We start from the raw sequence: 19,677 nt of genomic DNA, 5'->3' as shown, positions 1-19,677 counted from the left end.
TTCACAACACCTGGTCTGAACAACAACATCCTTTTCCACCTACTCAACCCGGCACTTTCAAGCTGCTTCGATAATTACGACAAATCGGCATCAGATCCAATGAATCTATTATCACAATAATGACTAAAAAAATCCTGGATAGGAATTTCCAACTTTTTCACACTTTAACGAATGAAAAAAGCTTTTTTATTGATAAGATAAGGTTAGGATACTGATCTGAAGTGAGCAATGAACGTGAGAAAAGACCAGCAGCACTGCTCTGAGGGCTGAAATTTTTTACGAGAATTGGCATCTCTGAATTAGCGGGCAACTGTTGTTTACATTGAGAAATGTTGTGATGATTAGGATGATTAGTGATGCTTCATAACCCTCTTCATACGATAAAAATCAAATTAATTGTGTGAAGAGAGGGTGCAGACCGTTATTAGACGAATAAAGGTGTTATAGGCTTTTTGATCATTTAATAGTTGCGGAAATGGTGAGGAGAAAGGCAGAGGCGAGGTGAGTAGGTTATAGGAGATCCAACTGTTAATTTTAAGTAAAGAGTTTGTCAGCGTTGTGACCAGACAATTATTTAAATTTTTTGCAGGAAGTCCGGGGCGAATTCGAAGTCTCAGAATAAAGGAAAATCTAAGGTATTTGACGTTTATCCAGTTGTTTTCAATTGTATTTTTACCTTCAACCGTAACTGACGCTAAAAATTACAACAATTACGATCAAAAATAAGAAGATTAACAAACATTAATGATAAGGAAAGTCGTAGACCCGACGAATCTCCCCTATCAGAGCTCTAGACTTTTTAACTCGGCAATAACCATATGAACTACTGCATCAACAGTGGCAGTGTACTATTCCATAATCTCAAAGAAAAATTTTCCCCTGAGGAAACTTCCCAGAACCCTGCGGTAATCGTAAACACACTCTAAATCACGTATAATTAAATTAGATTTGAGATTATTGTTCACAGACGGAAACGCTGGTGAACCGCAGACGTAGAGTTAAACCAGGTGTCAAAGCACTGCAAGAGATAAGACAACTCAGGAGGTCAACCAAATTGCTCATACCCAAACTACCATTTTCGAGGCTCGTTAGAGAGATCATTCGTGATCTCTTCCCCAGGGAGAACATTGATAGGTAAGCATTGTCAAGAGTTTCGCAGAATCGTCGTAGTAATATGTAATTATCTAACCACTTTAAAAATTACTCGGCCAATATTCGTAGTAACTAATGCTTCTGTCTGCGCAACAAGACGTGGGTTGTCGTGGCTAGAAGTGGTCTAGTTAACCGAGACAGTATTGTTTTTAATAATAATTAATGATGTAATTTGCTAGATTAATTTACTCCGCCCATCACAAGTAGAATTTATGGAAAAAGTTATGAATGATCGATAGCTAGTGTAAATTTTTTCAATTAATTTTTTCTCATGATGGTCAATGAATCAATTGGAGTTCTATGAGCAACAATAGGAATGATCTTCTAAACTGCCTCTCTGAATATTTAACATTGATTGAAGAATGCAAGCCACAGCACTGGAAGCACTTCAAGAAGCAACTGAAACCTACCTAGTACAATTCTTCGAGGACTCAATACTTCTCGCATTCCACTGTAGACGAGTAACCTTGATGCAACGTGATATGGTACTAATGAGAAGACTCCGAGGGCGTGATGACGTTATCAACAGATAGCCGAAAATACTTCATACAATGATTGCCATAAATGTTTTTACTGAGCCAGACGTACGTCATGACGAATACAGCAGTGAAATGATAAAACCTAAGTCATATCAATTATTTCATCTCGAAAGCAAATCATTTTTTTTAAAAGGGACTTTCGACAGTCAAAAGTATCTTCTTTCTATTAAACAAAACCGGCGGCTTCAGACATTGATTCACCGCACTAAAGAAATATTGAAGTCAATTATCACTTGAATTCTGAATCAATCCAGACGAGGCATTGATATGGGCATAATAAATATAGTTTTCTACGTGTGCTTACATGCAAAGTCACGATGAAATCACCACTAAGTACAAAAATCAATGAATCCTTTTGTATAATCTTTGATTATGATTGTATAAAAAATGAATGTACATTGAAAATTATGTTGAATACTTGATCTAGTGTCTAACGAGTAAATAATTTTTTTAATGTGAAACCGCAACATTATACTTATGACTGTCGCATGTAGTACCAACGGCGTGAAAGAATTGAACGACCTTAATACATTTTGGAAAATAATAAATGGAGTATAAAAATTAGTTTTAGTGATTGTTTTTTATCTGTATCTCAGACTCTAAGTCCAAGACTATGAATTCCAATTGGGATTTAAAGCTCAGACTAAGTATAATAAATTTTGTAGCACTCAAGAATTCTTAATAATCAAATAGAAATATAAACATCGAGGTAAGTCTAAAAAATAATTAATTCAAACATTTCCTTTCGTCCTTTTCGTGTTATTAAAATCTCAATTAGTTAATCAGAAGAATAAGTGATGACATTCGAAAGGCTCTCAGAAACTCAGCGATTCCCCCGCGATGAATTGATCAATTTCACTTTTTTTGTCTCTCTCACTTCCAATATTATCCGAAATTCCATTGCTATCAAACAAACATTTTGGCAATACTCTGTCAAAGCAAAAAACCCAACTCCACCAGATATCTATCGACTGCTATTTCTCCATTCGTGTCTTAAACCACAAGAATGCCCAGCGCCTTAAAAAAACCAGAAAAAAAATTGCCCCACACTTGCAATAATCTACTCGGCCCAAATATCGGAGTGACAAGTTGAATTCACCGAAACACCATTGCTTTCACATTAGACGCACGTGCACGTGCGGTTGAAAACAATTAAACTTCCGGTGAAGAAAAAAAAGCCATCAACAATAAACGTAGGGAACAAGGAGAGCCCGGACTCCCCCAATCCCTTCACTTATTTATTGCAGACAGGTTTTTCAGTCTATCGTAATCTTCCACGCGAGATACATTCTAATATTTATTGTTCATTTGTAACACCAGTGTTAATCTACTGATCACCGTAATCTGACCCTAAATTTAAATATATTATCAGTGGGCGGTACATCGTTTATTTATTTCATTTTGGTTTTTACGTTTGTCCTTCTGGATGTAATCGGAGCATATATAAAGAAACAATTGTGCATTTAATCTGTTATTTGTTTAGTCATGTTTTACGGAATGTGGAAGCCACACAGTCTTGTGCTGTTGTTCACCGTGTTCTGTTTGTTCGAGTGCAATAAATGTAATTGTGTATTTTAATATTTGATTGTTATCATTTAAGTCTTGTAAAAGATCGAGTAGCCGATGCATATCAATATACAAATTAAAATTACCTTGTTTCCAACAAGTTTTGTTTAAACCAAATGGATTTTTCGTTCATAATTAAAAATCCAACTACCAGCCAGTATTCATTTCACAGATTCATTTTAAAACGAATATTCTGAGACTTGAAAAATTTCAACGCGTGGTCAATGTTGGCTACCAGTATTGAGGCAACATTGACTATCAACATTGATGGAATGTTGGCCACCGAAATTGGAACAATACTGAATTCCACAAATCATAAAAATTCCATTCAGAAGCAAATTGCGTATTTACTGGAAAATATGTTATGGAATATTACAAAAGCAATTATTTACTTGCTGCTTTCAGGTGAAGAAGAAAATCCTAGACCGAAAATTGTGGGAGGATACCCTGCTAGCGAGGGACAATTTCCGTATCAGGTTTCGTTGCGCGTCAAGGGGAGACATTTTTGTGGAGGGTCTATTATCAATAAACGATGGATTCTCACAGCCGCTCATTGTTTGCGAGGGTAAGCACAATCATTAGAAAATTGTTGAATACCGTTATCGAGATACAAAGAAGAAACCCCCAGTGTTGCAGGGTTTTTGGGCTTCGCAACAGTTTTTTCCTTCGAAAATATATTTTAGACAGACGTAATAATCACAAAAAAAGATGGAGTTGAACGCGCTCGATTATTGTTCACTGGAAGAACGATTTCTCCAGTGGACGCCCAGGTGTTTATCCTTTTTAAATCGATAGTATTCTTCGCACGTACTAGACATCGAAAATCATATATTCTTAACAAAAATATTTTTGATCGGTGTACCTGAACTCTACTTCGCTGCAAAAAAATAAAAATGATGCTTTTGCGATCGTGAATTTCATTCGATAGAGAACGTAGTCGAAATGACAATGACGAAGTTCAATTATTCTTTAAGATTTAATGATTCCGCAATAACTGTCGTCGTGGGAACAACGAAGTTGGACGAAGGTGGTGACATATATCACTCATCCGAGGTCCACGGACACCAGGGATACAGTTCATTATTCGTGAGGAATGACATTGGACTCATTCACGTAGACGAAGACATCGAATTCTCAGACAACGTTAAGCCCATTTCACTTCCCACGGAGTATTTTGATAAGAGCGATTACCCGGCTGTTCTATCCGGTTGGGGTACAACGAGCGTGAGTACTCGCTGAATTTTTACAACTGACATTAGATAATCCACATTCGTTCTAAAGCTGTGTGAACTCATTTCCGCTGAGTTCCTGAGTGTTGCAAACAATTCTGATAATTATGTTGTTTAGTATCCAGGAAAGTCACCCAATGATCTTCAGCACATAACACTGACAGTTATTGATCAACGCGATTGCAGAAATGCTTCGCTGATGCGCATCACGAAAAAAAATCTCTGTACACTCAATGGAAAGGGAGAGGGTGCTTGTCACGTAAGTGTATTTGCCAGTAACTGACAATCATTTGCTCCGAAAAGTCTCTTCCCTAGAAAAAAATAAAATCTACAGAAAAACCATTCTCGAGGAGTCCACAATTTCAGTTACACTAGAGATACTTATCAAAAACTGGTCCTGCAGTTGCCTCCAGTTATCCTGTCTTACCGCTTCACTAGTGGACGGCCATTTAGAAAAACTATCAACGGGATTTTTGCTCATTCATCATTTATTTACTTTTTAGGGCGACTCTGGTGGTCCTCTAGTAGCCGACGGGGTTCAAATTGGTGTTGTCTCATGGGGTACCCCCTGCGCCAAAGGCAAACCGGATGTCTTCACAAGAGTGTACAGTTACATCGATTGGATTAACGAAACGATGAGTGAACATGATGACGTCGATTTTGAAGACGATGATGATTAATTAATCCCACGGAATATTCTCTGGAATTAACTAATTTAATAAAATAATACTACATAACATCGCTAGGTTTTGCAAGGTTTACCCTAGAGTTTTTATTTCTATTTTCATTCCATTGGTCTGGGGTCCAGGGGATGAGGGACCATATCCCCATAGTGACAGAGCTTGTGATTTTTTTAATTTGTGAACTAATAACTATTTTATTTATTCCCTCATTCAGAGGTTCAAGAGATGATGGCTACTGCTTTACGATTGGAAAACAAAAAATATTCTGTAATATTAGGTCATTATTTCTCCGAGTATTTCATTTCCCCACTGATTTGTTGCAATTGATATCCCCTAAGAATTGCCATATCAAATGATTTTAGTTCAGCATATAGTCAGTGCCATTCAACTGCACGACATGAGGAAATACAAGTAATTTCGAAATCATTGAAGGATCGAAACTGCTTCCTTCATACGTAGCCTAAACCACTCATGCGAGCCAGAGGTATATCATGGACACGCAGCTTGTGTAATTATCTCTGTCTCTCTTTTTCTCTCTCTCTCTCTCTCTCCTAAGTTATCCATGACTGGTTGGTGCCCTATATCGTGAGACTACTTAATGTGACTCCTCTGGTGAAAAAAAAAACCTCAACTCCTATTCAAAGCAGCGAAAGAAGAATAGCTGACAAAAGGTGAAAGAGTTGAGTTGTTCGAAGGCTATTGGAAATCTCAACACATCTTGTATAGTTGTAGTAAGTCCATGTGTATAGCTCACTCCGTAATCAAATTGATTTTTTCTGCATATAACGTATCAGCTATGCCAGGACTCTCCGGCGCCATTTCTGGGGTTCAGTTTCAACGGATATTTTTCCACATTGGGTTTAGATCTAGCTCAAGTTGACTGATAAATGTTGGACCAATATCAGTCCAAGGTCACTGTATGGTATGGCATCAATACTAGTCTTAAAAACATTATTTTGCCAAATGTTTATTTCCTCGTGAGAACTATTTATTTATTCTAAATTATATTCCTCCGATTGGGTCATTCCCAGGGGGACCTAATTACTTTTTAATTATGAGTATTTTATTGCGACTGAGAATGACTATATTGCAGAGAACGTTAAAAGGACTCCCTTAATGATTTTGTTTTTTTTTTCTTAATTTGTAATTGTCTTGAGGAAGAAGATTCGCTGAATTTTTTAATTCTCATAATTATTGAAGCCCTTAAGTTTATAACTAATATAATCAGTAATGACAACTAAAGAAATACGATATCGAAAAAATGACTACTTCCTTGAAGATGGAATATTTAGCAACTTTTTCTTTCTGAGTGAATAAACCACTGATATAAACCCTGATAGAGCCCTCAGAGAAGGGGCAAAAGATCTCTAGTGTTTCGTCACAAGTGTTATCTTCAGATCAAAGAGTTACCCGCACTGACCTTAAAATTTAAAACAATCGGGAAGCTGCACAAGGGTTCATTGACCGTAAAACCTTAATCCCCAGATTTTCAAAACAAAGGTCGCCCTGACCTATCCCATCCTCCCCATTCCACCCCCTTTTCCCTCTCCCTTCTATTCCTCACTGCGAATCCCACCCCTCACTACCACCAACCGAATACATCACACATATCGTTGAGGGATGCTCGCGCAACCCTCAGTTCCCCAATGGCCGCGATTCACTCTATTCCACAAAATCATGACTCTTTCAGAAATAAGAATAAACACCCCAAAAGTGAACTGATAACCCCGCACACCCCTTCGATGGGCTAATAGAAATTTGCAGTGAATAAAATACAAAATTTGAAGTTGTGCAACTTAAAGTGGACAAATTCTATAATATAATAAACTTCTTCGTAAGTGGAGTCCTTACAAATACGAGCTGACTGTTTATATACGAAGAGTTGACCTTATTTCGACTGCGCATGCCTCCAAAATTCTCTGCCTTCGAGGATGTCATTGGAATCCTTAAAAAACTATTGAAACTTCATCTTTGCTTCTTAACGAAACCGTTTCAATTATCAACTTCCATTTTCGATGCTTCGGGGTAACATGGCTAATGTTTTTATTAGGACTTTGGAGATGATTTGGGGCGGGGGTTGGGCCAATATTACATCCCTAGAACTTCATCAGTCCTGCTACTAGAAGGACGCACGTACTTTTTTCGATTTTTGAAATTACACTGCAGTAAACCCTCGGAAGATTTTTCCTAAATTTGTCACGTGATGTTGAAATGTCTGAAGACCCTGTCAATAAAAATATTGGTATATAATACAATAAGTAGTTAGATTTTCGATTTTTTTTTTTTCGAATGAGGCAATTTCTCACAAATGTCTACAAATTTTCTTTAAGTGTCTAGAAAACTTAATTAAGAACAACTAAATTTTCAAAATGACTAAAGAAAATCGAATTTATCCCCCTAGGGAATAAAATTTGTTTCTGACGAATGTGAGGTCAGATAATCACACGTTCTGATCACATGATACAAAAACTACTTTTACTGCCGTGGGATATACGATATATTACGCGACTAGGCCTGAAAATCGCAATTCTAAAGTCGCCTCGTTCAGTTAGATCGCGGTTTTCAGGCCCTAAGGGCATAAATATATTTCTAAGGACAGGAAGTTGAAGAAAAGACTCTCGCACACGTGCTTATCACCCTCGTCTTCGTCTCAGCCGGTAATTTTGTCCGTGGGCACGACTTCTTTATCTCCCTTGTTTAAGTTTGAGATATGCTATTACGCGCCTCTAGCGCAATATACTATTCGATCATGAGAATCCCACTAATCGATTTTTGGACGAGGTCAATATTTTCTATGCAAATTTTCACACGTATATCATGTTACATCCATGACATCCTCAAGAATCCCTTTCCTCCAACAAAGAGAACCACTCATTGTTATGACCGGATAAATTATAATTTTAGTAAGTTTCACTAAGAGGTGCCGGTGTTTCGAAGCTCTTGCCACCTGCATAAGAACACCTGGCCTTCTTGAGATACGTGTGTTGAATCAATATAGTACCTGAGAGACTCTACAGTTTTTTATTCGATAAGAATCCCCCTCGGCACCAAACAAAGAAGAATGTGAAATGTAACCAGAAGAGGAGAGAACGGAAAAGACCAGAGGGGAATCCCTGAAAACAAAATATTAAATCAAGACGTGTGTAACCACGTGAAGAAGAAAATATTTTGATGCACTTTCAGTAACAGGACAAACTGAGGAAAACTACATGAGCTGCTGTCCTTTTATGTAAGTCTATCCATTTTTTATCACTAATAGTAATTTTATGAAACTTGACATGGGCGAAAATGATAACATTGAAGCACATTCGAAAAATGCAAGAAGCATAATTGACAAAGGTAACGAATCTGATTAAATTAGAGTATTTATTATCCTTTTGTGTCGCGAAAGCTGAGACCTGGAGCAAAAAATTTTGAAGAACGAGATTCGAGACTTCGGTCAGGCCCCAGCCGACTCTCAGGACTCCTCTGCTCAATCTCGTGATCCTCAATTCGAGAAAGTCTTGATTGATTGATTTAACAATTTGAATTACGTAGCATAAAACGTTACTTCTACGAATCGTCTGCCCGCGTGACATTCAAGTCAGCTGTTTCCAGAGGCCTTTTACCTCTGTAGGTGGTGTATAAATAGAACATAAACATCTGAGAGAAGAGACGGCATATCGGAACCTGTTTACGTGCATTTCGGAGTGATAACTGCGCCTTCGATGAGAATGCACGAGGGAGATAATTCCAGTTCGTCGTAAATTTCAGATTTTTTTCTTTCCTTATTTCCGCGCTCTTCGGAAAATTCAGGGGATTTATTAATCCAAGTAATCCTGAGCAGGAGATTTTATTTATTTGCCGGATTAATTGAATGTGGAAAAATGAGTAAATATTGTTGAATCCCTAGGGCCGTGTGTCCTAAACTTCAAAAGATCAGAATTAGATATGCACGTGGCGGGTCGTTTTAAAGCCCAGTCACCCAAATCTCACGATCTCCTGTAACTTTCGCCTCTCCCTCAGTCAGCCTATTAGCCCTAGCCCTCTTACTTTCACTGGGCTAATAAAGCTGTCAACTGCTACTTCGCTTAAATCAGCTGGTTCCAGAAACGTCTGGTCCCAGTTTCTATATCTACGAATAGCTATGAACGAATACTCACGGAATAGGCGTTCCATTCTCCCGTTTTCCTTCTGCATATTGTAAAACATTGTGGGATGTCCTTAACCATTCAACTGGTGTTTATGCCTACTGCTTTACAGTTGAGCATAACTTCAATATTAAAACCTGAAATAACATTTAAACAAAAATTAACATAAGGACACATTCTTATTGAATTTATTCTACAAATATAACTTATTAGAGATAATCATTAAGCCAGAATTCATGTAGACTTCATATAAAAAATTATTCATTACGAATTTCTTTTGCTCTTTGAATTTGCCTTTGCTCCCATCCCCAACGACTTAACTGAACTCGTACGACATGAACTAACAAGACAAAATGTTTATACTCCACGTCGTCAAATAATATGAGAACGCTGTGCTCAGATAACAATCATCCCATTGTTGTTCCTTCACTTCCTAATTGCCCTAATTTTTTCTCCTACAGTTAATTACCAGAAATTAATCAACAACTGATGAACATCTAAACAAAAACATTCCTCTCTGTTGAGAGTCATTCAGAAACTTGAGCTCATCAATTTCCCATCGATTAATCCTTTCTCGTTAGAAAATCGAGTTATCATCGTGAGGAGAGATTATTCGATTTATCAGCTCTGCGGATTCCTTTCTCTTTTTCCACTCTATCTTCCTTCTTGTACATCTAAAAACATTTCAAGCAATGTACAGTGAGAAAAAAAATCTCTGATAAATAAAAGATAATGTAGTCTAAGAGAATATTAGAATTGCATAACTTTCAGAATTACTATCCCATGCCCCGTAAACAAATTCAAATGTCATAAATAATTTCGTGATTATTTCGAATGAAAAAATTGTTAACCCCATTTGCTCTCCCCCAATTAAAAAGTGAAACAATTAAAATGGAAATTGGCTCAAAAAATTCCCACCAGCTCCTGAGAATCCCCACTTCTACCGACCTTGAGAGAACCCATAATCACTAGCAATGCAACAGTCCCCCTAATAGCGTAATTACCACACGCAGTGGAAAAAAAACCTGACTTATAATTTTTTCTTTCTCAACTCCGGTATCAATCATTACTCAAGACATTAATAGCACATAGGAATCACATATGACCGTCTTCTAATTCAGATGCTAACCCTGTACCGCCCCTCCTGCCCCTCCTGCTGCTCCTCACGGTCACTCCGAGAGCTTAACCCCTAGGCAATCAATATATATAGTATAATACTTGGCAGAGAGAAATGCAAACCGATTGAACAACAATTATTACATTCACTCATTGGTGTATTGCTCACTCTTTATTCATTTTATTTTTAACGAAATTTATTGCGAGTTCCTACCAGTTACACTAGTCAAAAATGATTTAAGTATTGGCATACCCTTAAGGGATTTTTCAAGGATGTCACATGACCAAATTGACTCTCCTAAGTACAGACAAAATAAATTTTTAATTTCGATGAACCCCAAATTCCTACATGAAGTGATGATACGTGTCAGAGCTTGAGTTCCATAAAAATCCAAAAATTATGTTGCTGGTAATTATGAAGATAAATTTGGTCACGTGACACCTCTGGAAGAAGGCCCTTCAGTCATTTAGCATATTTTTGGAAATTCATAGACACTAAAATTTACTGACATTGTCTTGGCATAAACTCCACGTCTAAATGATCTCTAATGTATATTATTAGAATATATTATTAGTCGTATTAAAACAAATAATTGTTTTTTGTTTGTGACGTACTTTATGGCAAGAAAAAAAACCTAACAATGGTATTTTTTTTTGCAATAAGCTATTGCCGAGGGCCTTCAGCCGACAGCTTCCAAAAATAAACAGATTCTTCGATAGAGTTATAGTCGAAAGAAATAGATAGAAATTAAAAGTTAAATTTACCATACGCCTGTGGAAAAATGTATATTCCTTCTTTTCTATTGTCTTCGGTCCAAGGGACTACAACTACATCGCACATTCTCCCCCTCCCCCACAATTCACGAATGTCTCGGGCCAATGGGCAGAGTCACATTCCCACCACACACAGAGTAACAAGAGACGCGAGTGAGCCACCACCAGAGACTGTATATTATCAGTTTGTCTCATCACTTCTAGTGTTGTTGACTCCAGTCTCGTGGTGAAAAATGAAAAAAATAACTTCATTGTTTATGATTTAGACTTATTGATGTGATATTCAGGTTGGGGGGATTGCGTGAGGGATCTGTGATGCTTGTGATAGGTGAATTCTAGGGGTTTTTATTTGGAAAATACGAGGGGAAATGGCGGGTGGATGCAGCAGGACATTCAGCTGAGTGTTTTTGTTCTGTTGTGTTGTTCTGGTGGAGTTTTGTGGATCTTGGCGATGGCGAGGGCCGAGGGATGAAGGAGAGGCCGAGGAAAACGTGATTTTATCGAGAGGCAGAGGCATTGTTTGTTGGGGTTAGTCGAGTTTTGGTATTCGTGACATGTCTCTGGGTCAAGAGGTGAAGTTTTAGGGACTCGTGCATGGGATGTGGTGAAGTGAGGGGAGAGGGTTTGATATTGGCTGAGGGATTTGGAGGCTTGTGACCACTGCTGGGGATCATGGAGGCCCTCAGGCTGGCGATTCAGTAAGTTAATGATTTTTGGTTAGTTTTTACAGGGGTTTGGGGGAACGGAGTCGAGGGAATAATTGCCTGGCCTCAGGAAAGGAATGTTAATTGTGGTAAATTTTGATAAAAAGTTACCAATCCTGGGGTCCAGTCTTGGGGATTGTACGCATGTTCGGATTCTAGATTTTTTGTAATTCACATAATGTTATCATTTCTCGAAAAGCCTGTCATAATTTTATAAATTTTCACCATCATTTTGATTTATTGTTCTTCAAATTCTTCACGGAAAGTTTTACAAATCATTTAAACTATTGTTTTCCTTGATGAGCCAAAGAACCATCAAATTCTCCATTACGTTATTATTTGGCTGAAGACCTCATATTTTGATATGTTTCGAGAACTTTTTTTGAAATAGACTTTGTAAAAGTGTCAGCAGAGAATAGATTATGTCATATTTGGACTTTTTTCAGGATTTTCCGTGTGAATGCAAGCATTGAAATCATTCTATTTTTAAATGCTTTAATTTTGCTTAGAAACGATGTCGAGTTATCTGAAACGTAGCAATACCAACGTTGCCCAATTGGTGTGATTGTGATGGTGACCACCTGGTGGCTAATTGTTAGAAAATTAACAAATTCCCATTACAAACGTCTGAATCGATCTCTTCGTCTTTAAAAAATCATCATTTGTTTCGAAACCGATTTTTGCAAGAAGCTGTAAAACTACGCAATCAATTTTTTATTAAATTTGTTTCGGTGGGTTTTATCGCAATCTATTAAAATATTTCCACTGTCTTTTTTAAAAGTTTATGGATGAGGGACTGAGAGATACTCTAATTGAAAAAGTGGAGAGAAATATCGGCGATTCAAATCATACATCAGGCTGAAAGCATTCGAAAGCATGCCATCCATTTATCGATCGCGAAAAAAGCATTAAAATATGACTCGCAACTTGTCCCCTGATCAGTTATTTGTACGGAAAATATCAGTCTACGGTAGATGATTTTTTTCAATCAGATTTGTACTAATCGACCGATATTACTACGAACAATTCCTCCTAGTTATTTTATTCTTTTACCCTTTGTTTAGCAGCTCTTTATTTTTTCAGATGATTCCAGTTCGAATGTTGCATTTGACAGCCGACAGAAATCGAGTTACTGTATTAATTTAATTTGTTCAAATCTTCTTCCTTTGTTCAATCTTCTCTATGCAGTTCCTGTTATTTCCACTGCACTTTGATTGGCCACAATCCGATTGGGAATAATCCGACATGTTCCCCTCCAGCTTCAGCATTAATCGAGTATTTCCCCTCATACTGCTACATAAACAATCGTGCCAAGTTTTGTAGAAAAATCCCTCACATGAACACTGGAAATTTTTTAATCTACAAACCTTGATACTCAGTTATTTGACTATGATATTCGACGAAACTGACATTAACAATATTTCCAGGATAACTAATTACTTCTAATCTTTGAAGATTCGATTTTTTTACTGTGTCTGAACACGATGACACAAATTTATCAACTGAGTCAAGTTTATTTTTCCCCTCAGAGAAAACACAGTACCTTTATCCTCCATCGAAAAAATAAATCAACATCCTCAGGAACCATCAAGAAGTCCCGTTGTAAATGACGAAATTCGGCACGACAAATCTCTTTTGGTACTTCCAGTGAAGCCTCTTCTGTCTCATGATGTTTCTAACACCATCAGCATCATCACACTCCCTTCAAATCATAAATCAAGTCTACCCCGATACAGTCCAAAACGATCTTCACATCAGTCTGAAAATGTAACTCATAGAAAGTCGCTACATTTCCGTGATGTTACATACAACACCCTAAACCAAAGAGATTTATCACATGAGTAATTAGCTAAACTTTCTGTTACACTAAACAGTGATTAGAGGAGCCAGGAAGGAAAGTTTTATTAGAGCTAATAACTGTCTTCCTTTTTTAGCGATCGAGATATTCATGAAAGCTTTTCACAGGTATTTACCTAAGTGTCGACACCTTCAGACCCAAACTACTATAACGAATTTTGGAATGTGAATAAAGGGCTGGGAGGATGTTCCAAGGATACCCAACGTATCTAATAAATATTAACCCTCGAGTTTAATGTTGCCGACTTACTTTAACTCGTTACTGATGATCTCAGTTCAACAATTTCATCATAATGTGCTCCTTATGATTATTTATTTTTGTTAAAGGACTAGACTCGGTGAGAGGATGGTCAGTATGACCTCGATGCTCGTAGAAACCGTTAGTATCAATTACGAGGACTTCAACGAGAGCTTTTTGACCTGCGGCACTTGTCTATGTGTCTACGATGGCAGTGAACATACACCAAAACTTTTGCCATGTTCCCACACGGTGAGTTCATATGAATAAATCAATTGCAAAGCCACTCACGCCGAAGAAAACATTAACTAAAGTGGTTAGACATCGTGAGTTGATTTTTTATTTCTGTCTGTTCATATCTGATTTTTTTACATTAAAATTATGATCCCTTAGATTTTTGGATTTTAGTTTCTTGAATAAGACATCAACATGAAATTTTTTGGAGTTTTTAAATATCAAAGAAATTGTTGTTGAGTGATGAACAGTCATGTCTATAGTAAGCAATGCATGAATCAGTGTCTTATAATCATTAACCCATTAAACGACCAACGTCTTCAATCATCTACGTGTGAGCGTAGTGGGGAGTCGCCAGTGACTTAGTGCACCATAAGAGGAGCATGGCACCTTACGCACACTATCGCAAGAAGGCGAATCGTGGGAAAAATATTGGTCGTGGAATGGGTTAAGCGAAAGGAGAACGAGAAATAAACTCAATGCGAAACGGAAAAATGGCTTACTGATACGAGAATTAAAATTAATCTTTAGTCTTTAGGGTTGTTTAATTTAGTCATTGCAGATTATTCGTATTTAATGGGCTGTGTTTACTCGTAATAACATCCTATTGCAATGCCATATAATATAATAACCAATTGCCGGGAGCGTGAATAAAAATGGAGCTTCAATTACAGAAATTGCGGAATTTGTAGTCAGTGATTGTAAAGAATCAAATTAAATATCTGCAAATGTCATCACAAAATTAATTTTCATTGATGAAAATTCGTCTTGTTGACGATTGTCCTCATATTTTGCATCGATAGGGTTTATAGATAATTAAATAAATTAATTACTCCCAAATACAATGTGAACAAAAAACAAAAAAAAAATTTGTTCACAGAAAAATAATTATCGACCAGCCAGTAACAAGTAATGATTTCAGCCCACAGTTATTAATTACCCATGGTTAATTATAATTGCAGGTGTGTTTGCACTGCTTAACGAGGATCGCAGCCTCCCAGACACGTGAGGCTGGCCACTTTCGGTGTCCTATATGCCGTGAGCTCATAACAATACCACGCGGTGGTGTACCAGCTCTGCCACCATCATTTCTCGTCAATCAATTATTGGACCTAATGTCACGACAACGACGCGAAGTCATACCAAAGTGTTCAGTACATGTCAATCAGGAGTTGTTGTTCTGTGAGACTTGTGATACTGTATTCTGTACAGTATGCACTGGGGGCAGTCATGCTGGCACATCACCCGGATGCACTGAGCATACAATTATTCCCTTCAGCATCGCCATTAAAAGAATGTCTGAGATATTACTTTATAAGGCGAATGAATGTATTTCAAAGGTAAGACTTTTCAAATGTTATTGTTATTGTGGAAGGCTTCACTTTAGTTTCAAATATACGATGATGATAACCCTGGCTCAAACAGTCGGTGATGATAGTTTGATTGATTTATTTACAAAATCAGTAGCTAAGGAGTAAAATGAGATAAGTTAACTTATCTCTAAGTCCAGTTTTTGGCTAATATCTCTGAATCCAAGAGAGATGGCGAAATTTTTGTTACAACATCTGTTGTAGTACTTGATCCACATCATAAAACAGGTCATCATAAGAATATTGCTAACTTCCGTAGATTTCGAAATATTCATCAAAAACTACTCGGTAATCTAAAGTACCTTATTTCCTTTTACCACTGCGCTATTGAAATTCCATTAAATGAAAATTGTTGATGTTCGACTAAATCGAATCAATCCAGTAAAACTGTAATTGACAGTTGACACAGGCTCAAGAATCTGTCAGCACGGAGCTCGAACGTCTAGACGCCGCAATGGAGCGATGTTTGAACGTGGTAGACGCTGAATTTGGTGAAATAATAAAGAAAATAGAGAAGAAACGTGAGGAGCTGCAGGCAGGTGTGACAGCAGCTGCGAGAGATAAAAAACGCGTGCTGGAGGAGCAGCACGCGCTCATCGAGGCAGAGAAGAATAAGGTAGAGCGTGAATGTGAGGGACTGCAATATCAAGTCGAGGTGAGGAACATAACGCAGAGGATTGGCAGTCTGACTGATCAGTTGGATGCAGCTGTGGCGCTCAGTGAACCGAGAGAAAATGCTTTTATTACTGCTGAGTTTAATCATAATGATGCCATTGTGGAATTGGAGAAAGCACTTGGCGCTCTTGGCCGTGTACGATCTAGTACAACATTACCAGGTACTTTATTTTATTCTTTACGGGTATCAAACTATTAACTTTGACAACCAATCAATGTTCCATGATTCCATTGATTTATGTTTCAGGCTTGTGCAGGGCTAGTCTCAAGGAAACGGCCATAGCAAAATTACAAGCAACTGTGATACTTGAGACTGTAGACTATCACGGACACCCTAGAAATGCCGGGGGTGATCCCATCGGCGTCGAATTGACGTACGCCGATGGGCAATTGTTCAACAGTGAGTCCATCGAATCTCAGGTTCAGGATCTTGATAACGGAACTTATGAGATCAATTTTCGACCGCCTCTTCCGACGAGATACTGCTTGAAACTGTCAGTCTTTGAGAGGCCTATCAAGGATTATCCAGTCTTTTTTAATGCCACTGAGCACAATGAACCTATCAAGGTTTATGGAAAAATGGGTCATGGGAAGGATGAGTTCTATCAGATGGTCGCACTCGCCGTGGACGATGATGATGTTATTTATGTTCTCGATTCTGGAAATTCACGAATCAAGGTATGTATATTGCGGATTTGAAAGGAAAACGGCCATTCTAAAATCTGTAATTTAATCTGCAATTTTTTTAAACAATCCTAATTAAATTTCTACCATTCAATTTCTAGATTCTTGATAGCAATTTAGAGTTTCAACGACACATAATTAACGAAGGCTTAGCCCGACAGGGTGCCACAGGAATTGCCATATCCGAACAGGGACTAGTCGTAACGAATTGGCGTACCCGTACAATTACGGAAATGAGTACACGCGGAGACACAATTCGTTCATTTACGCACAATGCATTTCTGGTTTGTTCACACGATACACTTTTTCCTGTACTTCTGGTTCTACTGTCATCGTTATTTTCTCCTCATTTCCTGAATTGAGATGGGAAAAAACATTTATTTTCTCTTTTTTGCAGACACCATTCGACGTGGCTGTAGACCGGAGCTACGGCCACGTATTAGTTGCTGATAGTGGATCTGAGAGTGGACCAAATAGGAAATATTCCGTATACGTGTTTGATTCAGATGGCAAGTTCCTGTTTCAAGTGAGTTTTTTTTCCTTATTGGATAATTCTTCAATTTATAGTCTGAATTGATTTCCCTGAGTGTTTTTGGGAGGAGGGGAATACGGGATTTTATTATATATATTCTCTGCGGAGAAAAATGGTACCAATTGATTTTATCGAAGGGTTGAGAGAGAAAAAAAATAGTGAAAATGATTATTCGGTCGCCGGAAAAAATTAGTACTGTTAAGAATCATTATGGTGATAACATTCAATGATGTTGGAATCTTTTTGATTTTTTTCTTGAAAAGATGAGATGTGCAGCTATCATTGAGTTTCATCAGTTAGCAAAATCGCCGGAATTACTATTTAATGTTTTGAATTAATTAAAATCTCATGTTTCAGGTGGGAAAACCAAGTATGTTCAGTGAAATTAGCTCAGTAACCTTTGGTCTTGGTGGCGAAATTCTGGTTGCTGATTTACGGATACAAGTGTTTTCTGCAAAAGGTGATTTCTCCGAGGAAATTCAAGCGGGAGAGAAAGGTATTCTATCTACATAATAATCGCAAATATGATCTTATAATTGAAGTTATAATCAAGCATTACTGAATACTTTTGAAGCTTCCGATCCTAGCAATAATTAGACCGTGCCGCACAAACATTTTATTAAGTAAAAATGAATCGTATAGTGAATGAGAGAAAAAAAAACATGAAAATAAATTTGGGACAAAATTGTGATTTAATTTCAGGTAAAGGAAAGTATGGTGGAATAGTGATAGACCCAGATGGGAAAATTCTTGCGTCGTACAGTGGTAAACGAAGCAGCACAATCCAAGTTATTGAATTTGGAAGTGGTAGAATATTGACTGAAATCGATTCCAACAGCTCAAAACTACGAAGACCAGCTGGTATATCTGTTCTCAAAGACAACCACCTCGTTGTAATTGATCGGGGAAATGCGTGTGTTAAGAAGTACAGATACTGGTAAACTGCCATTTTTTAAAAGCAATACAAACTTACAAAGTTGTTCCTCATTTGATGATATTATTCTGTCATTCTTTTTTCATCACATGCCATGTGAATTCTTAAACTACACCGTCCTATTAATGATTAATCGTTGCAGAGTCTCAGTTTATTTTTCATGGATAAACAGAAAATGCTTGTACATATATTATTTTTTACAGTATTAAGATCACAGCTGGAATGAAGAAATTATGAGAAAATTAGAAAAACTAATGCCAGAAATTACTTGAAATTAGTTCTGTCTCCGTTTTTTTATTAAGGAAACTATATTGAGGAAAATCTCAATATTCTCTTCTAGAGTGATTCGTTTTGCAATAGAAATGGAAAATGTCAATTGGAAGTAGATGAAAATGTAGACAGAATTAATTACGGTGTGAAGAACAAAATTTATAAATTGTTTTGCATAACTGTGCCAGATTGTAAACTATGTATGAAATTATAACTAGTCTTAGCATTTTTTTTTTGTTCAGTTACAAGAGCGATTGAATCCAAAAATTTTTTTTGCGTGAAAAAAAAATCATTTACATACATTTGTATTTGTTTAATGGATATTCTCACTTTTTGAGTTTTATCTGATGACATGTCTTTTGACATATTCCCCTCCTGGCATCACATGTTACCGACATCAGTACACAATCAGCACCCCACCGGATGTTGAAAATTTTTGCAAAATGTTCTTCAAGCGAAATCCAAAAATAGTTGTCAAACATTTTTTATGTTTTGATCTTGATTTTGATTTGTGCTGGAATAATTAAATTTTATGGGATCCCTCATATTTTCGCATCGAGTTTATTTTTATTTCGTCGACACGTGTAGTTAGAAGAATTATTATTCTCTACTCGGCAGAGTACTACTTAAACAATCATGACTCCAGTCATTTTTTATGTAATTTTCATTTTTTTAATTAAACCTTAACATTAGGATTTTTTGTAATTTGTTAGACTCGTAAATCCTAGGAATACTTTTGACATTGAGAGATGAATGTGAACATGATTTTAAATATTGCAGAATTTGTTGTGGAGTTATTGACATTCCCGTTTATAGTGTGCAATGCAAATGAAGTAGACTGCAATGCACTAATCAGTGTTTCAAAGAAATGTAAACGAAAAAAAAAAATGATGAACCCAATTCGAAGTATAAAATTCACTGACTGATAGGAGAATTAAAATTAATCTTTACTTGTTGGTATTGTTTAATCTAGTCATCGCTGTTTATTCA

The 19,677-nt window shown here is 37.0% G+C and overlaps 3 protein-coding genes and 1 long non-coding RNA gene across 7 annotated transcripts in view; 3 read left to right on the top strand and 1 right to left on the bottom strand.

Annotated features, from left to right (window-relative positions):
• The window catches only part of LOC135160433 (uncharacterized), a 28,208-nt gene extending 16,954 nt beyond the window's left edge, over positions 1-11,254 (bottom strand). The window contains exons 1-3 of the long non-coding RNA XR_010298561.1: positions 11,181-11,254; positions 9,769-9,973; positions 9,312-9,436 (exon numbers count right to left, since the gene is read on the bottom strand). This is a non-coding gene — a long non-coding RNA (uncharacterized LOC135160433). The remainder of the gene's footprint in view (positions 1-9,311; positions 9,437-9,768; positions 9,974-11,180) is intronic.
• LOC135160429 (uncharacterized) lies at positions 305-2,255 on the top strand. 3 transcript variants are annotated; one of them, XM_064116970.1, is made up of 4 exons: positions 305-501; positions 590-635; positions 968-1,134; positions 1,449-2,255. In XM_064116970.1, the coding sequence occupies exons 1-4, from the start codon at positions 476-478 to the stop codon at positions 1,564-1,566; spliced, it is 357 nt and encodes a 118-aa protein (XP_063973040.1). In that variant the 5' UTR covers positions 305-475; the 3' UTR covers positions 1,567-2,255. The 3 variants fall into 3 exon arrangements, with proteins under 3 accessions (XP_063973040.1, XP_063973041.1, XP_063973039.1); XM_064116971.1 differs by having other exon boundaries at positions 306-501; positions 1,467-2,255; XM_064116969.1 differs by having other exon boundaries at positions 322-501; positions 1,514-2,255.
• LOC135160423 (chymotrypsin-2-like) lies at positions 3,032-5,223 on the top strand. The gene is made up of 5 exons (XM_064116959.1): positions 3,032-3,252; positions 3,663-3,822; positions 4,232-4,481; positions 4,605-4,745; positions 4,990-5,223. Exons 1-5 carry the CDS (start codon positions 3,177-3,179, stop codon positions 5,164-5,166), a joined length of 804 nt encoding a protein of 267 aa, XP_063973029.1. The 5' UTR covers positions 3,032-3,176; the 3' UTR covers positions 5,167-5,223.
• Positions 6,805-19,644, top strand: LOC135160404 (tripartite motif-containing protein 2-like). 2 transcript variants are annotated; one of them, XM_064116920.1, is made up of 10 exons: positions 6,805-7,003; positions 8,074-8,398; positions 14,078-14,240; positions 15,185-15,562; positions 15,993-16,428; positions 16,515-16,945; positions 17,053-17,235; positions 17,349-17,477; positions 17,841-17,979; positions 18,186-19,644. In XM_064116920.1, the coding sequence occupies exons 2-10, from the start codon at positions 8,379-8,381 to the stop codon at positions 18,422-18,424; spliced, it is 2,118 nt and encodes a 705-aa protein (XP_063972990.1). In that variant the 5' UTR covers positions 6,805-7,003; positions 8,074-8,378; the 3' UTR covers positions 18,425-19,644. The 2 variants fall into 2 exon arrangements, with proteins under 2 accessions (XP_063972990.1, XP_063972988.1); XM_064116918.1 differs by lacking the exons at positions 6,805-7,003; positions 8,074-8,398 and adding an exon at positions 11,337-11,887.
• Positions 19,645-19,677: the final 33 nt, after the last annotated feature.

Source organism: Diachasmimorpha longicaudata, chromosome 3, assembly GCF_034640455.1.
Source record: "Diachasmimorpha longicaudata isolate KC_UGA_2023 chromosome 3, iyDiaLong2, whole genome shotgun sequence".
NCBI classification, from domain to species: Eukaryota; Metazoa; Arthropoda; class Insecta; order Hymenoptera; family Braconidae; genus Diachasmimorpha; species Diachasmimorpha longicaudata.
Note: the sequence above shows the minus strand (reverse complement) of the source record. Positions and strands in the feature narration are given on the sequence as shown.

Bases quoted from the DNA above. Each gene is read 5' to 3' on its own strand.
- LOC135160429 (XM_064116969.1), top strand. From the start codon at position 476: ATGGTGAGGAGAAAGGCAGAGGCGAG. The intron at 636-967 runs GTATTTGACGTT...TATTGTTCACAG, and splicing joins AGAATAAAGGAAAATCTAAG to ACGGAAACGCTGGTGAACCG. The intron at 1,135-1,513 runs GTAAGCATTGTC...CATTGATTGAAG, and splicing joins CCCAGGGAGAACATTGATAG to AATGCAAGCCACAGCACTGG.
- LOC135160423 (XM_064116959.1), top strand. From the start codon at position 3,177: ATGTTTTACGGAATGTGGAAGCCACACAGTCTTGTGCTGTTGTTCACC. The intron at 3,823-4,231 runs GTAAGCACAATC...TTATTCTTTAAG, and splicing joins GCCGCTCATTGTTTGCGAGG to ATTTAATGATTCCGCAATAA. The intron at 4,746-4,989 runs GTAAGTGTATTT...TTTACTTTTTAG, and splicing joins AGGGAGAGGGTGCTTGTCAC to GGCGACTCTGGTGGTCCTCT.
- LOC135160404 (XM_064116918.1), top strand. From the start codon at position 11,862: ATGGAGGCCCTCAGGCTGGCGATTCA. The intron at 17,236-17,348 runs GTTTGTTCACAC...TCTTTTTTGCAG, and splicing joins TTACGCACAATGCATTTCTG to ACACCATTCGACGTGGCTGT. The intron at 17,980-18,185 runs GTATTCTATCTA...ATTTAATTTCAG, and splicing joins AATTCAAGCGGGAGAGAAAG to GTAAAGGAAAGTATGGTGGA.